The 18,947-nt window shown below is 49.0% G+C and overlaps 1 protein-coding gene across 5 annotated transcripts; it reads right to left on the reverse strand.

Annotated features, from left to right (window-relative positions):
- Window positions 1-4: 4 nt before the first annotated feature.
- Stkld1 (serine/threonine kinase like domain containing 1) lies at window positions 5-18,822 on the reverse strand. Of its 5 annotated transcripts, none has more exons than XM_055599832.1 (19): window positions 18,606-18,822; window positions 17,354-17,424; window positions 15,186-15,230; window positions 13,024-13,098; window positions 11,883-11,987; window positions 9,951-10,021; window positions 9,220-9,335; window positions 7,854-7,972; window positions 7,485-7,648; window positions 6,829-6,959; window positions 6,201-6,284; window positions 4,423-4,539; window positions 3,464-3,604; window positions 2,946-3,074; window positions 2,001-2,129; window positions 1,798-1,926; window positions 732-872; window positions 494-573; window positions 5-258 (listed from the first exon to the last, which is right to left on the reverse strand). In XM_055599832.1, exons 1-19 carry the CDS (start codon window positions 18,715-18,717, stop codon window positions 109-111), a joined length of 2,109 nt encoding a protein of 702 aa, XP_055455807.1. In that variant the 5' UTR covers window positions 18,718-18,822; the 3' UTR covers window positions 5-108. The 5 variants fall into 5 exon arrangements, with proteins under 5 accessions (XP_055455807.1, XP_055455808.1, XP_055455809.1 ...); XM_055599833.1 differs by having other exon boundaries at window positions 17,338-17,424; window positions 18,606-18,684; XM_055599834.1 differs by lacking the exon at window positions 11,883-11,987.
- Window positions 18,823-18,947: the final 125 nt, after the last annotated feature.

The following is an 18,947-nucleotide window of genomic DNA, read 5'->3' on the forward strand; positions in this document are numbered from 1 at the left end:
GACATGGGCCAGGAACAGCCTAGGGCTTTATTAGTCACTGTGGAGTGCAAAATACAACCCTGGTCCTGGTGAGACTTCCCCTTACCCCAGGCCCGGAAGGGTAACGTTTCAGGTCTGGAAGATAGGATCTTCCTGCAGTTGCGGGGAGACCTCAGAGGATTCTGGCTCTTCGTCAGATTTAAGCTCCTCCTCCTTAGGGCTGGGTGGTGCAGCTGCCTCTAGTGCCCGAAGTACCAGATCAGCATAAGAAATCAGCTCCTGGAAGGAGGAAACTAGTGAACCATTTGTTCCAGTAGCTTTAGGATACAGGAGCAATTACTTTGATGACATAACCCCCTGACTGATAAGAATCTTTGAGGTGGTCTCACTGTACTTGCCATTTGGGATTGGATTCAGTGTGATCAAGGGTAGAGTAGTAGAAAAGCATCATGTGGAGCTCTGGGTCAGTGCCATGCAAGTGTTCTGGCTTGATAGAGTTATCACTCTGACTTACCAGGCTGGAGGTAAAGCGCTCCACAATCACCTGGAGTAGGTCTTTGATGCCTGCAGACTCCAGCTCTGGCAGGATCTCCTCTGCAGTGGAGATGATGATGAGGCTCAGGATTCCTTCCCACCCGCCAGTTAAGGTTGATCAGTTACCACTTTGGCTTGGAGTGAATGAGTGGGAAGTTAAAGGGGCTCTGGGGCTCCTTCCCTTCCTGTCAGAGAGAGAACGAAGTAAGGGTCTTTACTGTAGGAGGCCAGGTGGGCCAACAGCATGCAGATGTTCTCCACCACCTCAGGGTCATCGTTGTAGAGCTGGTAGATATCTTGCAGGAGGTAGAGGCCGCTGCTGCCCTCTTCTAGTACTGCCACTCGGAAGGCTGCCAGTTCTGGAGAAAGGAGTTAAGGGAATTTGTGTATATGATGCAGTCTAGTACAGTCACATTGCACCTGTCCTCAGCCCCCTGTCCCCCGTGTCCCTAGGAAGTAACATGACTATGGTCATAGGGTTTCTGGAAGAGTTCTCTTCTGCCAGGAATCCTAGCTTTCTGTGAAGGAAGCTCCTGAAGTCAGAGCTATACCTTGCTCTGTATAAAATGTTGGAAGAGGTAGTTTCACCACTTTGCATTTCTACAGCATAGCTTTGCACCTGTTGGCAATGAGTGCCATACCAAGGGAAATAGAGCACTTGGTTCCTCTTTTTTTCCCCCTCCCCCAAGAAAAGGAGGCCCTGGTGTGGCGCTGAGGGGAAGGGCCTCCTCTGCAGGTGGCCCTCTCACCTTGTAGCAGTTAACAGGACCTCACAGGGCCTGAACCCTCTCTCACAGGGTACTTTGTATAAAGGTGTCAGGGATATGTGAGGAAAAGCTAAGATTCCAAACTACTTCCAGGAGGCCCCACCAGTTTGGCTAGCCCAGTAGACTGGCATGAATAGAGCTGAGCAAGAGTGAAGCCAAGGAGACAGCTCTTGGAGCAAAGGAGGTGGGTCATTACAGACCAGGGGTTGGAGCATCCCTACCACATTCTGGTAATCATTGCCTGGGCCTGGGCCCGGGGTTCTCTATAAAGGACTGTGTCAGTGCTTAGTATGAGAACTGACTTAAGTCTGGACTTGGAGACAGACCTATATGTAGGAAACCTATGCAGCTGTGAGATATGTGGAGAGGTGGTCCTAAGACACCAAACAGAAATTCCAGTGGTGTTTCCTGGAGGCTGGTTTTCCTGTTCCAATTTGGGGTCACGAGGTGGACATCACTGGAGGGAACTAGCTTTTGTTCCACCTCCAGCTAGCAGCCTATCTTGTCCCAGACTTACCAGATACCTTTGCAAGGCTGGTCAAGCCACGACATACATTGTTCACCAGTAGTACGCTGGTAGGGAACAGCTGGATGCTTTTCAGGAACAACGCTACCACCTGCTCAAACTGACTGTCCTTTATGCAGCCTACAGAATACAAGCCTTGTTGTCATATGTGTCCAGAGTCACCCTCCCTATTACCAAGGCCTTAGGCTGCTCACCCAACAAGGACAGCAGCCAGAGCACTGCACAGCCAGCCTCAGCTATTTCCACGTCCTCCAGATAAGTGGTCAGCACCCAGGTGGCTATGGCTGAGAGCTTCTCCAAAGGCTCTTTGTTCACAGGGACAACTAGACCCAGGAAAAGGATGAACACCAGGCCAGGTATGAACAGAAGCACCTGCTATATATGTGCCCCTCTGAACTCTCACCAAGAACAGGAAAATCAAGGGGACAGTTGTTCTCAGAGATAGAAAATGGGGCTTTCTACTGCCAGAGTCTGTAGCAGAGTGATCAATAGAAATGGGGAATTTTTGCATTTGTGCTGTTAGCAGGGTCTCTGTGGTATTCTGGGGTTGCTGTGGCTTGGAGCCCTCATCCAATGGACAAGACAGTATCTAGAAGAGGGGAAGAGCAGGCCTGGGAATCCCTATTCTAAACTAAAAACCAGGATAGGATATCAAGTTCCCTCGCTGACCTCTGGAGCCATAGGCTGCCTACTCAATGGACAAGGTATCCTGAAGGCCTTCCTCTCTCACCCTACTTGTGCCTCACTGTGCTCATGTGCTAGGCTCCCAGAAGAGCCCCGTAGGGCCTGTGGTTGCCCTCCAGTGCTTAAGGGACAAGATAGAGAGCAGCAATTCTTAAAACTGGGTCTTGAGAACTGCTATAGAGGCTCTAGCACCGTGGATCTAAGCCTTCCTAATGCTGTCCTTTTAATACAGTTCATATTATGGTGAACCCCCGCAACCATAAAATCATTTTTTTTGTTACTTCATAACTGCAATTTTGCTACTGTTATAAATTATAGTGTAAATAACTGTTTTCTGGTGGCCTTAGGCAACCCCTGTGAAAGAGTCGTTTGACCCTCAAAGGGGTCAAGACACACAGGTTGAGAACTGCTCTAACAGGTCTCATGCAGTGGGGCTTTTGGAGGGAGGGCCTTACCATCCACCAGGAGGGACCAGAGCAGGGTCAGGACAGCGAGGCAGATGTCCCTGTCCTCCATGAAGTGGTCCAGGTGCTCTTGGGCAAGCTGAAACAAACCCTCCTCCTCCAGCTCTTCGGAGACCAACCCTGTGGGTAGCAATAAGCACTTGAAGGAAAAGTCTCCAAGAAACCTTCCCCTGCATTGCCTTTTCCCCTGTGGGCTGATTGCCACAGCTAGTCTGCCTGGCTGGTCTATTTATGCCTTCTCTTAATACCTTTCTCACCCAAGTGGGCTTAGTGTGAGTGAGAAGTCAGAGTGGTCCAGTGCCTAACCTTGACTTGACGTACTAACCAGCCATTCAGTTCTTGGCAAGTGGCTCCAGCTTCCAAGCAGTGCCCATGGCTGCCATTGAGAACATAGAACAGTTTGGCTATCCATCTTGGGAATGAGCCCTTCTGCTTCCTATCCCCCTATCCTCTGTTCTGTCTCTGGCTTTTTAGAGCAGAAAGGAAGGGCAGAAGGCCAACACAGTCACCTTGGCTGGAGATAATGGTGAGCAGGTTGTAGACCATGGTGATGAGTCTCTCAGAGTCAGGGTGGTTCCGCAAGATATTCACCAGGAAGGAGATGATGTAATTGCTCCTTGGGATCTCAGTTTCTGAGTCTTGGGCCAGAGCTAGATTGGGCCAGAGAAAAAACATGGGCTAACCCCACAGCTAGGGCTCTAAGGTGGACAAGTGCCCTCCCTCTGTAGCTGGGGACAGCATCACCTCTTCAAATTAAAGAAACAGGTCCACCTATTCTTTAGGCACTAGGCAGGTCTTTATAAACATGAGGGCCTTTCTCACCAACACAGCTAGCTTATAGCATCCTGTTCCAGTTCTAGTCTCCAAGATATTGCTGGGTCCTTCACAATGACTAGCCGAGAACATTGAGTATAAAGTATTCGTGAGCTTTTGCCCAGTAGTAGAATGTTTGCCCACCATACAAGATGGCCTGGATTTGATACACACAGACCCTGGAAAAAAGACACAATCTGTGTGGTGGTTAGGCCCTCAGTATTAAGACTAGAAAAGTAAAGGGTTTAACTAGATGCTTCAAGTTTAAAGATGGAGCTAGTTTTCTTCCTGTTTTGAAGAGCTGGGGGAGCTCAGCAGCAGAGGCTTCTACTAAGGACTTCAGTTTGGTGCTGTTTCCTGCTGGCAATCACACCTCCCAAGCCTCTCCTGGTCAAGAAAGCCCAGAAGACCATCCTTCCCTGCTTCTGTGACATAGCTAGGGAACTTATCCAGGATCCCAGCAGGCTGGGTCAGTCCCCATGCAGACCCATGAACTTGTAACTATGCCTGCTATCGCTCTGGAATGGAGTCACATAGGCACAGAAGGGAACAACACCCTGAAGAGGCAGATGCTGGACATGGGTGGGAAGTTGAAAGAGCTGGTGAGGCAGAGGACCCGGGAGGAAGGGGCTCCCCCACCCAGTCTGGTGCCCACCTTGGCCTAGAATACGCAGCAGCAGAAGGCAAGTGCTGAGCATAATGTCCAGGATCCTCTCGTGCTGTGTCATGATGCTGATCACCTCCTCCACCAGCTCTTCGGGCCATGGCAGGCCTGAGGAGTATACAGCACAATTGAATCATAGGAGCAGCTGGGCTGTGTGACCCAGATGTGGTGCCCAGAGGCTACTGGGAGCCCACAAGTGAAGCCAGATGATCAGGTAGGCAAACACAAGGGCAAAAAAGGATGACCAGCCCATATGTTCATAGTGTGTGAAGTTGACCATCTGCCAAGGTCTATATTCTGGGTTGTCTAAGCTAATTTGGAGTTCCTGGGCGCTAGGGGCTCTCCTGCCTCAGCATCCTGAGTAACAAACCACAACACTCACAACACCATGCCCAGCTCTTCCAAGGTACATACTTGGAATGGCTTCATGAAGCAGGTCTTTCTTAGCAGCCCTCCCTTTTAGATGACAAAGCTGAGAGTCAATGATGAGCATTTGGCATTGAATGCTGTGTAAACCCAGCTTGTTTGACCCCAGGGCCTGTGGCTGTGACTTGAGTTGAAACTTGGCTTGTGATAAGGATGTCAGATTCAGAACACTGGTACCCAGGAAACCAAGCCCACTCTGATGAGGATGAGGAAGAGGCAACACCAGGTGGTGGATGAGGCCCACTGTTGGGCATAATATCCCGCTTCCCAAAAAGGCAAAATCTGCCTTGTCCTGGGCTTTATCTTGGTTACAGTTTAACTATGAAAGGAACTTTGGGAGAGTAATGGCCAATATGAGGAGTCTGTTAAACTCACTAAGGGTCACAACTCAGCCTCCATGTAACAACTTCCACTGTCCTAGTCACTGGAACAGTGCTTTGGTGTCCTTCAGATGTGCAGTTGGGTAGATGGAGGAATGGATAGATGGGTGTGCGAACAGATGGAAGGTTGCAGAAAGGGAGAGTGTATGGGCGGCATACAAGTGTGATATTTGAGCAGGAGAGACAAGAAAGCATGCCTGCAGAATTTCTCAAGAAACTTAATACCCATCATCAAAGGTAATGCTGGGAAAGAGCTGCTCTCAAAGGTTCTGGTAGAAGGGCAAGTTGGTGTACCTATGAAGGAGAGCAGATATAGCAATTGCCCTCTGATATCCAGAGGTACATCTGGCAAGTACCTATGGGCAATATGCCAGTGGGCAGTATGCCAGGTGATCAATCATGGCGCTGTTTATAAAAGTGGAAAATGAGAAGCATCTCAGATACCCATTATAGAGATGGTGGGACAGATGGAAGAATCTATTCAGCCAGGTGTGATGGTGCACACTTGTAATTGCAGGTACAGTTACCTGCAGAAGGATCACAAGTGCAAGGAGTTTTGGACTACACAGTGAGTGTGAAATTAGCATGGGCAACTTCTCAAGACCCTTTCTCAAACTAAAACAAAGATAGCAGAGCTGGGGAGATAGCTCAGTTAAGCATTGCACAGGCCCTGGGTTCAATCCCTAGTACCACCACAACCTCCAAGAAATGGAGGTCAGGCTAGCCAGCTCTCAATCTTCTTGTCTCAACCTCCCTAATGCTAAATAGATTTCCTTTTGACCCATTAAAATCATGCCTCTCTCCCGCCCTCCTTTGCATAAGCATAAGATCAAGGAGAATTCCAGTTAGTTGTACTGTCCAGAAGAGCCTGGACAGTTGGCAGTTCCTACCTCCATCTACACGGCTCCATTCCCATTTCCCAGCCTTTCCCAGGAGCCTCTGGGGAAGGTGCAGGATCTTTACCTAGATCTTCCTCTGGCATTGTCAGAAGCTTGTCAAGGGCCCGGAGCTGGACCTCTGGTCGGGTGGAGAAACTCTGCATGACATCTGCAGGAACAAGGATATGGAGAACCCTACTGGGGATCAAGCCATGTGGCCACAGGCCCTAGCCTTGTAGCAATCCGGTCACAAAGGCAGCACTCCTGTTCTTACTTTCCAAAGGAGGGTGCTCAGGCCCAGGGACTCGCCCAAAATCAAATCCAGGTCTCTGGGAGCCTATCCCTGAGCCATAGTGCCTACTGTCATGCACTCTGGCACGCAGTAGACACACGGCTTCAGTGAGGAAGATACCTAGTGACTAGGGTGTAAAGCCAAAGTCATAGGACTCTGGAGAACATGGACAGGGAACAGGCCTTAACCGGCTTAACCACACAGGATATGTCCAATGAGAACAGGGGAAAATAGGCAGGGTCAGGCTACTGAGAGCAAAGGAGGCTATACATCAGGTACAGGGGAGAAACCTGGAAACTGTTCCCACTCACTAATCATGCATAAGCAGCAGATGTAAGACCAGGTTGTGGGAGAGAGACACTAAGCCTCTGAAACCAATGCTGAGATAGCTCCCAGTACTGTCTCATGTCCCCACCATCACCTAAGATGTTGGCCATGTTGCCTTCTAGCAGCACATCAGTGATGAAAATGGGAATTGCCTGCCGGTGAATGTTCCGAGTATCACTGAAGTTTCTGAAGGAGGTGCTCGTGAAGATTATTCCAATCACATCTCTGGCAGGGGGGCAGAGGAATACAGGTGGTTTCCCATAGGGCCCTTCCTCTGCCTTGAGCTGTGGGTGACCCATAATGGCAGACACCAGCCTTCCTGATGGTTAGGGGCTGTGTTCCATGTGTATCTAGTAACTGTCTTTGTACTTCCACTTCTAGGGACCTACTCTACTCTGTGAAGTCACAGGCCTCACAGTCACTTCCCACCATGACAGAGATCCCAAGGATGTTCCTGGGTCCAGCATGTTTGCCCTCATGATACCGTCTTTAAAAACATATGAACAGGTTTTCTGAAATTCCAGCAGTCAAGAAGCTGAGGCAGAAGGATCACTATGGATTCACAGCTAGCCTGGACCACAGAGTGAGATCCAATCTAAAAAAAGCAAAAACTCCACCACCCTATGTTTAAGATTAATGGCTGCCAGGTAGTTAAGGAATGTGTGTGGACGGACAGCTGTCATGGGAAGGTGGGGAGATGCCCAAAGGTATATTGATAGGTTAAAGGAAGGCCCTGCCCTGAGAGCTCGCCTGATGGCCAGTCGATCCGAGGGGTTGATGTGTAGCATGAAGGGCAGAAGGAAACTGAACATCTCTGCACCGGGGAGCTGCTTCTCCTCTATGTTCTTCAGGATGGGCTTCAGGCTGCCTGGGTGATGTCGGATGGCCTTCCGCAGGTGCATTGCTTCTGTGTCCTTTGAAGAAAGAGGGCATCTGACCTGGGCTCTTCCCAGCCATGAAGGTGAAATGCTGCTATCAGTGCTCCCTCACCAGGCTAAGCAAGAGCTGAGACAGGGGCCTGAGGAGAGTGAGCATGCGGTAGCCTACATGGAACAGAAAGGATCAGGGTGGCATGGTAGGTAGGATGAGGGCAGGTGGCTTCCCCCACAAGAAGCTCACATTCAGGAAGGAGCAAGTGGCCATGTCTAGAATGATGCAGCCCAGAGACCAGATGTCGGATTTGCAGGAGAAGGAGAATTTAAGACATTCAGGAGCCATCCAGGACTTTTGGCATGGGTCTGTTGACGCAATCAAGGTGGGAGAACTACTGAGTCCTATGCCTCCTCAGGGACAGGGAACAGGACAGAGCCAGCCTGCCCCACCCCCCAGCACTACCACTCCCCTTTTGAGTGTTTTGAGAGAGGGTCACCTGTTTGCCATATTGGCCTCGAATTCTTGCTCTTCCTGCTTCCACCTCCCAGTGCTGAGACTGCAGGTTTGCCCCACCACACTCAGCTACATTGTCCTTGTTTTAGTATTCCTTTCCAAGGGCTTAAGACAGGAACCCTTCATTCACCCTCTTTGGGTGAGATGAGAAGTGCAAGCTGTAGGTAGTGAGGTCACTGTCCTGACAGACCTTAATCTCTACTAGGGAGGCTTGTCCATGTAGGCAGGTGTCTGCCAGGCTGGCCCTAGTACCTACCTATCTGATGTATGGCAACAGGCAGGAGATGAGACAGGCATATTCCAGAAAAGCTGAAATATGGCCCTCTTTGAACAGTTTATCCTCTATAAATGGTAGGATCTTAGGGCAAGGTTCTGGCTGACTTGTCTTAGTCCTAACCCTAAACTCTACAGAAAGAACCAAAATTGCAGGGCCCTTTCCCTGTTATATTAATGTACCTGAACTCAGGTCGTCACTCCATTTCCAAACTTCCAATCTCCAGTCAAACAGCAAAGGGTCAGACTCCAAGGACACACACCATTGATACTTCCATGTGCCCCCTTAATCACCAACCCACACACCCATCTGTCCACCCATTCATCTACTCACCCATCCATCCTTTGTGTGCCAAAGACAACCACTGCTACCACAGGACTCTGAATTTTCTTCCTGGGTTGCTCTGTCTATCTGGGATAGCTGTTACAGGCGTGGTATACTCCACTCCTTTCATCCTACCATCTTTCCATCCCCTGGGTTATTTCAGGTCTTTGTCTAACATGCATGCTCAGTACCTACATCCCAGAGGACTTCTGTACCCTCACATGCAGCTTCTGTCCTTCTTGGATGCTCTCTTCCCCACAAGAATTGATATCTTTAGGGTACCACAGCCATTGCTTTGTTTCCCAAGGCGCTCTCTCACATGTTGGGTGTCCTTTAGACCCTGTACCTTACCCACAGTGGCATGTCTACTGTTGTTATGCCATAGGTTGGTCTCTGGACCTTCTGAGTCAAAGAGCCCAGTCCCAAGAACAGCTACTGTCCTCTGGATGTCAAAAGCCACTGCTTCCCTTGTCAGTTATTCCTGGATCCCTCCCCAGCCACCTTCTTCTGCTCGAACATTCCACTTGGCTTCGTGGGTCATCAGTGCCTGTGAGCTCAAGTCCTGGAGTTTACAGTAGTTGCTGCTGATAAGGGCAATGTTGGAAGGCTTGATGTTCCTGCAACCAAGAGCAGGGACCTCTGGTGCCATGCAGCTGCCTGGGGTAGGGCTAGCATATGCCTGAGCCTTAAGCCTGCTCTCCCAACCTAGTTTCAGCCCTCTTCACTCCTCAAGAAAGTGCTCTGCTCAGCCCACTTATTAAAGAATTGCTTCCTAAAACATATCTACTCAGTTTTTGTACATTAGGGAAGACCCCACTGTAAGTAATTACACTCATTAGAGAAGGTATTCACCATTCTTTACATCTGTTAACATTAACATGGGCATTCTATTGTCTTTATTCGTATGACCCATGTTGATGGAAGCCATTTCCCAGATACTTCCCAGATCTTAGACCTGAAGCTGGGTACAGTGGTCAAAGGCTCGGCTTAGATTGCAGCAACTCTTACTTGCCTGTCCAGAAACTGTGCCACCACAGCCAATCTCCCCTCCCCTCCTTGGCATCTTATCTCTGTTTTCCTTGCCCTTTAGAACCACCCTGCCTGGCTCCCACACTGCCTTTGGGGTGAGTCAGACACTCAGGAAGGGGAGTTCACAGAAGATGCCCCATACTGCCCACATCTGGTCCCCCAGGCTTTGGCATCTGGCCAGTCTCCAGAGGAGGCCTCATCACCTGTGAATGATGTCCAGCTGATGTAGGTACTCGACGGCATCCAACACCTGGCTTAGCATGGTATGCATCCACTGAGGAAGAAGCAAGAGACATGGCATTGGAAGGGGACTCTGCTGAGCTTCATATGATCACACAAAGAAGTCCATGGAACTGTTGACATGCTGGAGAGCTTGGTGCCCTGGGGCTGCCAGGGGCCCACTCTGTGGACCATGCTGTTCTTGGAAGGTGACCCCTGTGGGTATTACTGATACTGAAGCCCCTGCAGTGCCTGCCAGGGCTTGCACTTCCTGCCACCAGAGTGAAAAGAGCCTGTGAGAGAACACTATGGGAGCAACAAAATGCAATCTAGCGCTCAGGGCTGCCATTTTCAAACCATGTACCTAGGAGTCCTGAATCTCACATCAGGATTAAGAGACATGTTGAGGTACCAGAGACTGGCTAGGTAGCAGAATATCCTCATCCTCCTGCTGTGGCCCCTGTCCTGATAGAGGAGCTCACTTTAATGGTTTCTGTGAACATTTCTGTTTCCAAGATGTCTACCAGTGATGGAGGTGTGAGCCCACTCTAAGAGCCTGACCCTGTGGTGTGAGCAATAAAATGAGCTACATGCTCTCTTCTGTGCTTCTTGGGGAGATGGTGCCTGGCTCATGAAATCACAGAGGAACACTTGCTCAGATGCTCCCTTTTGGGTGTGTGTGTGTGTGTGCTGGACCCAAAGGTAAAAGTGAAAGTTTATAAACTCCTAGAAGAAAACCGAGGACAGCCCTGCCTAAGCCAGTACCGAATGCCCTGGCCATGGGGGTCATCCATCAACTGGCCTCCATTACACCAAGAACTGCATTTTACAAGGTAGTGTTAAACAAGTGAACTGGAAAGCCCCAGACTGAATAGAGAGAAATGGACCCTGTATGTCTAACTATATGTAAAGAATGTCTACAAATCAACCAGAAAACAATTTGAATGGGCAGAGGAGTTAAACAGCTAAAGAATAATTCCAAATGGCCAAAATTTTGCTGAGTGTGGTAATAGAGGCTTATAATCCCAGTGGTGAGAAGATGGAGGAAGGAGTATCAGTTCAAGGTCATCCTTAGCTAGTGAGTACATGGTCACCTCAAAATTAAATAAACAAAACTACAACATAACAAAAACATACCCAAAATGTGCTTACCAGGACTGCTGATAGGGAATTGCAAATTAAAATCATAACAAAATGTCACTATCTCTTGAACACTTGACAGGGAAAAGACAGGCCAAAGGGCCATATGGAGGGGAGACCCTCTCTGCTTTCTGGGAGAGTAAACTCTGACCAGCCAGCTTCTGCTAGAATGCCTACTGAAGCCACATCCCCTACTCTATGACCCAGCATGCCAGCCAGTCCTCCATGATTAGGCAAGAAAGACTAGGCCTTCCACCAGTGCTCCTGGCATCCTTACTCTACTGCCCTGCACTGGAGGTGATGGTCTGCTCATCAGTGCAGGAGAGGCAGACCCACTGAGCACTTCCTCGCCATGAACAATGGCAGCTAGCTGACCACAGGAGAGCATTAAGGCATGGCAAGGCCTCAGAGGCAGGGGGCTGAGTGGACAGTGTGTGTTCAGATTTGAGCCACACACACTGAACTCATCTGAATCTTAGGAAATGCATTACAGTCTCTGGAGGCAAAACCCCATCCATTGCTTTTGCCTTGTAACCTTCTAGGTCCTAAGCATGCCGAAGCCTTAGCACAGGATTGGTGGCTGGGGCTGCTGATGGTGTGCACACTTGCAGCTCATCAAGATAAGCAACTGAGATATGTGCACAGAGGATGTAATGACCCCACACTTGGAAGAGAAGCCCCTTCAGTTCCTCCAGTTCCTCTGTCTCCTACTGCAGGGACTTTTAGGAGTATAAGTTTAGGTGGCTCCCAAACTTGGTGTTCCAGATGCCTCCTACCTCACAGTCAAAGGTCTCTTTTGTTTTCCTCTTATTCTCAATGATATTCTGGAACGTTCCATGGGGGGTATAGTCCATCACCAGGCAGAGGAACAGAGAGGAGATCTGTCAGAACACAAGGCCCTTAAATAACCAACTGTCCAAAGCCTAGGCCTGGGGGTTATGTAGGAGATCTTGCTTCAGGGCATCTTTCAATGGTCTGTGGTGGCAATCGTAACACTGCCCAGTGGTAACCCCTTACTCGCATTGTCCCCATTCCTATGCCCTATGCCTTGTTGTTAGTTGGCCTTTCCTAAAAATTGCAGTTGTTCCTGGCCTCTGCACATGCAGAGCCCTTATGGAACTGTCTTTACCCCTCAATTGCAGAATAGTTCCTCTCTTAAGACTCTGGGAGCTCCTCTGAGAATGCTGCCCTCTTCAGGTCCCAGTATGTGGCCAGTGGCCAGCTCTGTTTCTTCCTCCCTGAAACGTCCTCCCTGAAACCATCAGGGTGATTTGGGAACTCCAGAGGGTACATGCAGTGAGAGCCCTCCTCCAGCCCTGAGTTGTCAGCCCAGCAGGGAAGCTGATGTGGAGATGGGACACAGTGGAGGCCACTCGGCCTGCTCAGTGTCCTTTCCCTCTATCGCCTTTTGAGGTGTGACTTTGGAAAGTTCCACTCATTGAAAAAACAAGAAGTCTTGTTGCCAATAGGACACAGGCCTGGGAAGCCCCACTCAGGATCCACTAACTGTGAGGTACTTGGGCCTTAGACCTCATCATGATATGAAAATAGTGTTCCCACCCTGCTCTCCTATGGCCATGGGAGTAAGGGGTCCACAGCTTTGGGACAACATGGGGAGGCTAGAAGAGCAGCTTCTGAGTATCAGCTCCTTCTACAGGAGCCAACACCCCACAATTAAAGATGCAGTCTGAAGCCTAGCTAGCACCTGGCCTCCTGCTTCAGCTGTGTTATACCTGAAGAACCCCAAAGTGATTGCTCTTGGCCTCAACTTCCTACTTCGTGAAATGAGCTGTTAGGCCTCCTATGATGAGGTTGTTGGGGGATCATTAGAGATCACACACAGGACCCAGGCAATGCCTGCCTGTCAGAGTGTTCCATGCTGTTAGCTGCTGGGCTATGGGTGCTCCAAAAACCTACCTCATCATTCCACATGATGAACATCTCATGGTACACAGAGATGTTGGGGTGCTGGAGCTTCAGCACAGGCATCAGCTGTAGAGAGAGCAGAGTGTCTCAGCTAGTACTGCCCTTCTACATATTTCAACCAAGAGCTGGGCTAACGGCTCTGGGCAGGACAGGGCATGGGTGCAGGGAGGCCTGCTGGAGAGAGGCCAGAAGACTGGTGTGGGTTTCCAGAATGGGGTGATTGTGCTACATGACCAAGCCTTTCCTTCAACCTTTCCGAGCCTCACAAGTACATATAAAAATGGTAACAGGCTGGGGTCTAAGTTCAGGAATAGAATCCTTTTTCTAGCATGCATTTGAGCCCTGGGTTTGGTACCCAGAACAACCTCCAACCCCCAATGAACTGGTGAAGACCCAGGGGGTTGCTAGGAGACAGGCTAGGCTGCAGAAGGTGCTGCACCCAAAGGCATAGTGAGAAAATACTTAGGAAACAAACCCAATCAAGCAGCAGACATGGACACCTGACACTATAGCCAGATGGGCAAGTGCTTTGATTGGAAGCTGGGTGGGAAAACGCCTGGCCTGGTAGGTGTTAATGGGAAAGGACAGCATAGTGGTGTGATGGTGGAACCTCCCATGCTCTTTTCACATGTCAGAGTATGACTGGGTCCAAATCTGACCCAGTGACACTGTATGTGACACAAGAGATGTTGACTAGCAATGTGCAAGGGCAGGCAACTCCAGAAGGAAACCAACCCACAAGTGGCCATCATGGAGGAGAAGACACCTTTCACCTGGTTGAAATTTCTAGAGCAGCCCAAAGAAACTGCTCATAGCTGCTATCTACAAAGCTGGCCACTGCTGTCACCTGTGGCTCTGTGAAGGCAAGTTACAACCCATCATCCTCCCAGCCTAACCCTTTTGCTCTCCCTTTCTTCCTAACTTCCTCTTCTCCTTTTCCCTTGCTTCTTTCCCTCTGTTCTATGCTGAGAATCAAATCCAGGGCCAGCACATCAGAGGCTGGTGCTTTACCACACAGTCACCTCTCAGCATCTTGTCAGAATCTCGCAGTGCAGTCCAGGCTGGCTTCAAACGCGACCAGTCAATGCTGGGACTATAGGTGTGCACTGACACACTCAACTCATTGACTAATGCACAATTTCTTTGTAAACATTTTTCCTGCGAATCTCCCAAGCCTTGTTTTGCCTGAATGTCTGTCTATCCATGTACCATGTCTATACCTGCTGCCCAGGGGCCAAAGGGGGTGTCAGAGCTCCTTTAACTGTAGTTACAAAGAAGAATAGCTAGTGCTATGTACCACTGAGCTACCTCTCCAGTGCCATACTGTTTTTCTTTTATAACTAGAAGAAAAAACTGAAGCACATTCCCCATCACTGAACTACAGCCCCAACTCTGAAGAAAAACATCTTCAGAAAATGTGAGATGGCTCAGTGAGTAAAGGCACAAGGAGAGAAATAACTCCATAATGCTGTCTTCTTACCTCCACATATATGCCACGAGGCATGCCTGTGTGTGTGTGTCCATACCCACTAAACAAATGTGTAAAGAAAACAAGACCAGCCTTAAAAAAATGCTTATTGGGGCTCTGCCAGATGGCTTAGTGGGTTAAAATGCTTTCTTTGAAAACTTGACAGTCAAGCCAGGTGTAGTGGCGCATGCCTTTTTAATCTCAGCACTCAGGAGAAAGCAGAGGCAGGTGGATCTCTGTGGGTCTGATGCCAGCCTGGTTTACAGAGTGAATTCCAGGACACCGAGAGATACATAGTGAGATCCTGTCTGGAAACAAACAATAAAGGAAGAGAAAACAAATCACGACAGTGAGTGCAAACCCCTGAATACACATAAAGGTGGGAAGAGAGAACTGACTTCACAAAGTTGTCCTCTAACTGCCACACATGGCTGTGTTATGTGGTTTTTGTCCTCCTCCAACAACAATAATAAGTAAATACAATTCTAAAAGATGGTTACTGGTAGATTAGCCCTCAGGGGACAGATGTCCCAGGTGGTAATTAAGAAGTGATGTTCTGAGCATAGAGTCCCTTTATGACCATAGCATGCCTTCCTTCACCCTGCCACTCAGCAACTGGGCACAAAACCCAGTTCCTCTGTCTGTTGAGTCCTGATCCTCTCAGGGGAAAAAAACTGATCATTACCTCCTCCAGGGCCTGATTGGCATGGTGCTCATCAATACACTCCACCTGGAGGGCACAGGAAGACAAGCTCAATTAGTACATGTGTCTTGAACAATGGCTCCTTTCTCCTATTACCACTGCTGTCATCACCCCCTCCCTTACCTCCAATACCACCACCTCCATTACTACCAGCTGTAACACTTCCACTTTGGCCTTTATCTCCTCCTCCTCCACCACCACCACTGTCACCACCACATCAGCTACCATTTTCAACACTAGTATCACCATTGCTACCACCATCATCAATAGGAAACTTAGCCAAACATAGTAAAATCCTTCAGTGGGCAGGGTGGCTTGTGCTTATAATCCCAGTGCTTAGGAGGTAGAGGCAGAAGGATCTCTGTGAGCTTGAGGCCTCGCTGGCCTCATAAAAAAACCTAGTGTAATACTGTCTCAAGAAAAAAAAAAAAAAAAAAAAAAAAAAAAAAAAAAAAAAAAAAAAAAAAAAAAAAAAAAAAAAAGCCAAAACACTTATTCTAAAGTAACATAAAGAACAAAATGGCCGGGTGGTGGCAGCACACACCTTTAATACTAGAACTTGGGGGGCAGAGGGAGGTGGATCTCTGAGTTTGAGGCCAGTCTGGTCTACAAAGCAAGTTCTAAGACAGCCAGGGATACACAGAGAAACCCTGTCTCAAGAAAAAAGAAAAAAGGAAAGGAAGAAAAAAACAAAGAAAGAAAGAAGGAAAAGCAGAGTTGAACCAATAATGTTAGGGATGGGCTGTAGCTCAGTGGTGGAGTGGCAGGTACATGCGTTTAATCCCAGCACTCTGGAAAAAGAGGCAGGCAGATAGAGCTCTGTGAGTTTAAAGCCAGTCTTGTCTACATAGTGAGTTCCAGGATAGCCAGGGTACATAGAAAGGTCCTCCAATAAATAAATAAAGATAAATAAGAATAAATTGAAGAAAACCTTTCATTATTATTTCATGGATTTTTTTCCTCCTAAGGAAGTCATTTATGCTTAAGTGGGGAAGGCTCTATAAAGATCTCTAAAGATATTTATCACAGTTGTTTATACTGGTGAAAACAAAGCAAGCTAAAGCCATATTAGAGGACAGGCTGCCCAGCTACAGTGCAGGAAGCTCGTTGGGAGGAGACACAGCTGTCAGATAGGAGAGGAGGAAACTGTGGTGACGACATGTGACAGTGTCAATAGATGAGATGTTATCAACCTCAGCACCATTCTTACAAACACGTAAGAGAAAAAGACACACAGACTCCTGCCTATAACCCCTCACCTGATTTTTATTTGGAGAAACCAAATGTCTAGTTTTGCTTGTGTTTGCTTGTTCAGACAAGGTGTTACTGTGTAGCCCAGGCTGGCCTTGAACTCTAGGCCTACTTGCCTTCCTCCCAAATGCTGAGAGTATAGTAGTGTGCCTTCATGCTTGGTATGGCTAGCTTAAACAAACAAACTCAGGCACTCTGGCAGCACTGGCCTGTGATATAAGGCAGCTGACCCCAGGACTGATTAGCAATAGAGTAGATAAAACCTCCAGGGCCAGTCCCTGGGCTGAGGCTGCTTGGGAGGCCTAGCAGAATGTGGCCAGACTCCATCCCCAAAGTTCCTGTCACCACCCCAGAGGAAGGTGTACAAGGGACTTGTATAGCAGTGCTCTTCTCTAGAGTACTCTTGTGGGCTGGCATCCCACACCAGCTATGCAGTTATGTGCCTTGTGCTCAGCTTCTGTGACCCCCCTCAGGGCCTTGCCTCCCCATTTTCTCTTTTGATAAGACCAGTGGCCCTGTACTAAGCAGTACCATGCTACCCCTTATCAAATTCAAATCCTCTAGGAAACTGCAACGCTAGTGACGATGAGACTCCTGAGTTTCACAGTCTTTGGCTGTGAAACTGGGGTTGTTGTTCTGGGCTGGCAGGGTTGATGGGTTCAGTGAGATGGTGGCAAGCATGCAGATGAGCGTTGTGGTTAGCAGAGTAAAATTTTGGCAAAGAGGGAACTCCAGGAAGTCTCATGCTACAGTCTGCCCCAACCAGGGGTGGGGGGTTTCTGGGAATTTGAGAAAGCTCTCTAACCTGGGATGGTGAGCTTGGGTTTGGGAGAACCACTGCTACAAAACTATACCCCTTGGCTCACCGGGCTCAGCACCTTACCTGTTTTATCAAGTACCTGGTTTCCGTTTCTATTTCCTCCACCACCAGGTTCACTCCTAAGGCTCCAGGTCTGAACATTTTCAAAACCTACCTCAAGGAAGAGAGAGACTTTGAGGAAGTGCACACAACGGCTGTGTATTTCCCACATGGGCTGCCTCCACAGTGGGCATCTTTGCTCACTTTTGCTGTAGAGGAAATGGCCTCAGGTGACTGACCGAGAAGGCCTCCACTGTGGAACCAATACAATTTTCCTTGAAACCCATTCTGGAGCCCATATTTTATAGCCTCATGACTCTGCCCCAGCCTGCAGGGCTGACAGTTAAAATGTACGTTCGGACAGGGGCTTAGTGGTTCTAAACTCCAGTGATACCACCTTCCAGCATCCTTCCAAAGAGAACATCCACACAAGGCCCTTTAATTGATATAAGTGGTGTTGTTACAGGCAGGGCTCAGCATTGCAGGAAGTGCTACCCAGCCGCTCTCTGTGACTGCCACTGGTGCTACCTATTGAGAGATACTGAGGTCTGGGGAGCAAGGTCCTTTTCTGAAACTACGGCACTCTGGAGTCTGAGCCGGAGCTTGTGAGGAAGCCACACCTTCAGAACTGGCCTGCAGAACAGAAGTTTGCAAGGTCAGGGCTGTGGATTAGATGGCTGAGATCTCTGAGTGCTGAGATGGTAATCAGGGTGAAAAGGGGACACAAAAGCAGTACAGGAAGGATAGAATCAGGGAGTTCTTGGAGCTCAGTTCAGGAGTGAGTCTATCTCAGGCCGGGCCAGTGAGCCGTGAATTTATCTATTTATCTATTTATTTATTTAATTTCTGGCCACAGGAAGTGCATCTGTTTGGCTAAGGCCTGTAAACCTTCTCTCAGAGAATCCTGCAAAAGGGAGGAAAATCTAACGGTAGCAAAGTGAAGCGTTTATAAGCTGAGTCTAACATTTAATGACGCTAATGCGTCAAGAAAACAACAGCAGTTAAAAATAAAAATATCCATTCAGGTTTTTGTTCCCAGTGTTCTGCCTCTAAACCCCAGCATACACGGAAAAAGGGTGCTTGCACCATTCTCCAACCACAGGTCAGATTGGGTATTGGTCATCATTTCAGAGAGGGAGACTGAGGCCCTTGGAGGTGAAGTGGCTAGGAGGAGGACACTTCGGGGATTATGGGGTTAGCCTGTCAGGGAGGCTGGACCTGCCAGTGTAGCCTTTGGACCTGTCCCCGCTGCCCACGAACCCTGGCTCTTCGGAGTGGGGACATCGCAGCACCTGATAGTTTTCCATGGTATCTCGAGGAGACAGTCTGCCTCCCTGTCCGACTGCCGGATATAGGGAAGTAATCCCTCGAGCCAGACCGGTAGTCGAACCCTCGACTGAGCATGCTCGATAGTGACTGCTCCTTGCGCCCACTCCAACTCCTCAGCCTCACCACCTGACCATGACGACCCTCAAACCCGGGGCGTGTCTGCCTAGCCCTCTGGCTCACACGCGGCGTCCTTGCACTCCGCCCCTTAAAGAAGCCGCAGAGAATAGGCCTCCGCGGACTAGAAGAAGGGCGGGGCCTGGTGTGTTAGGTCGGATGGGGGCTGGGTAGGTAGTATGACGACACGG

Source organism: Psammomys obesus, unplaced genomic scaffold (genome assembly GCF_907164565.1).
Source record: "Psammomys obesus unplaced genomic scaffold, mPsaObe1.curated_primary_1811, whole genome shotgun sequence".
Classification (NCBI taxonomy): Eukaryota; Metazoa; Chordata; class Mammalia; order Rodentia; family Muridae; genus Psammomys; species Psammomys obesus.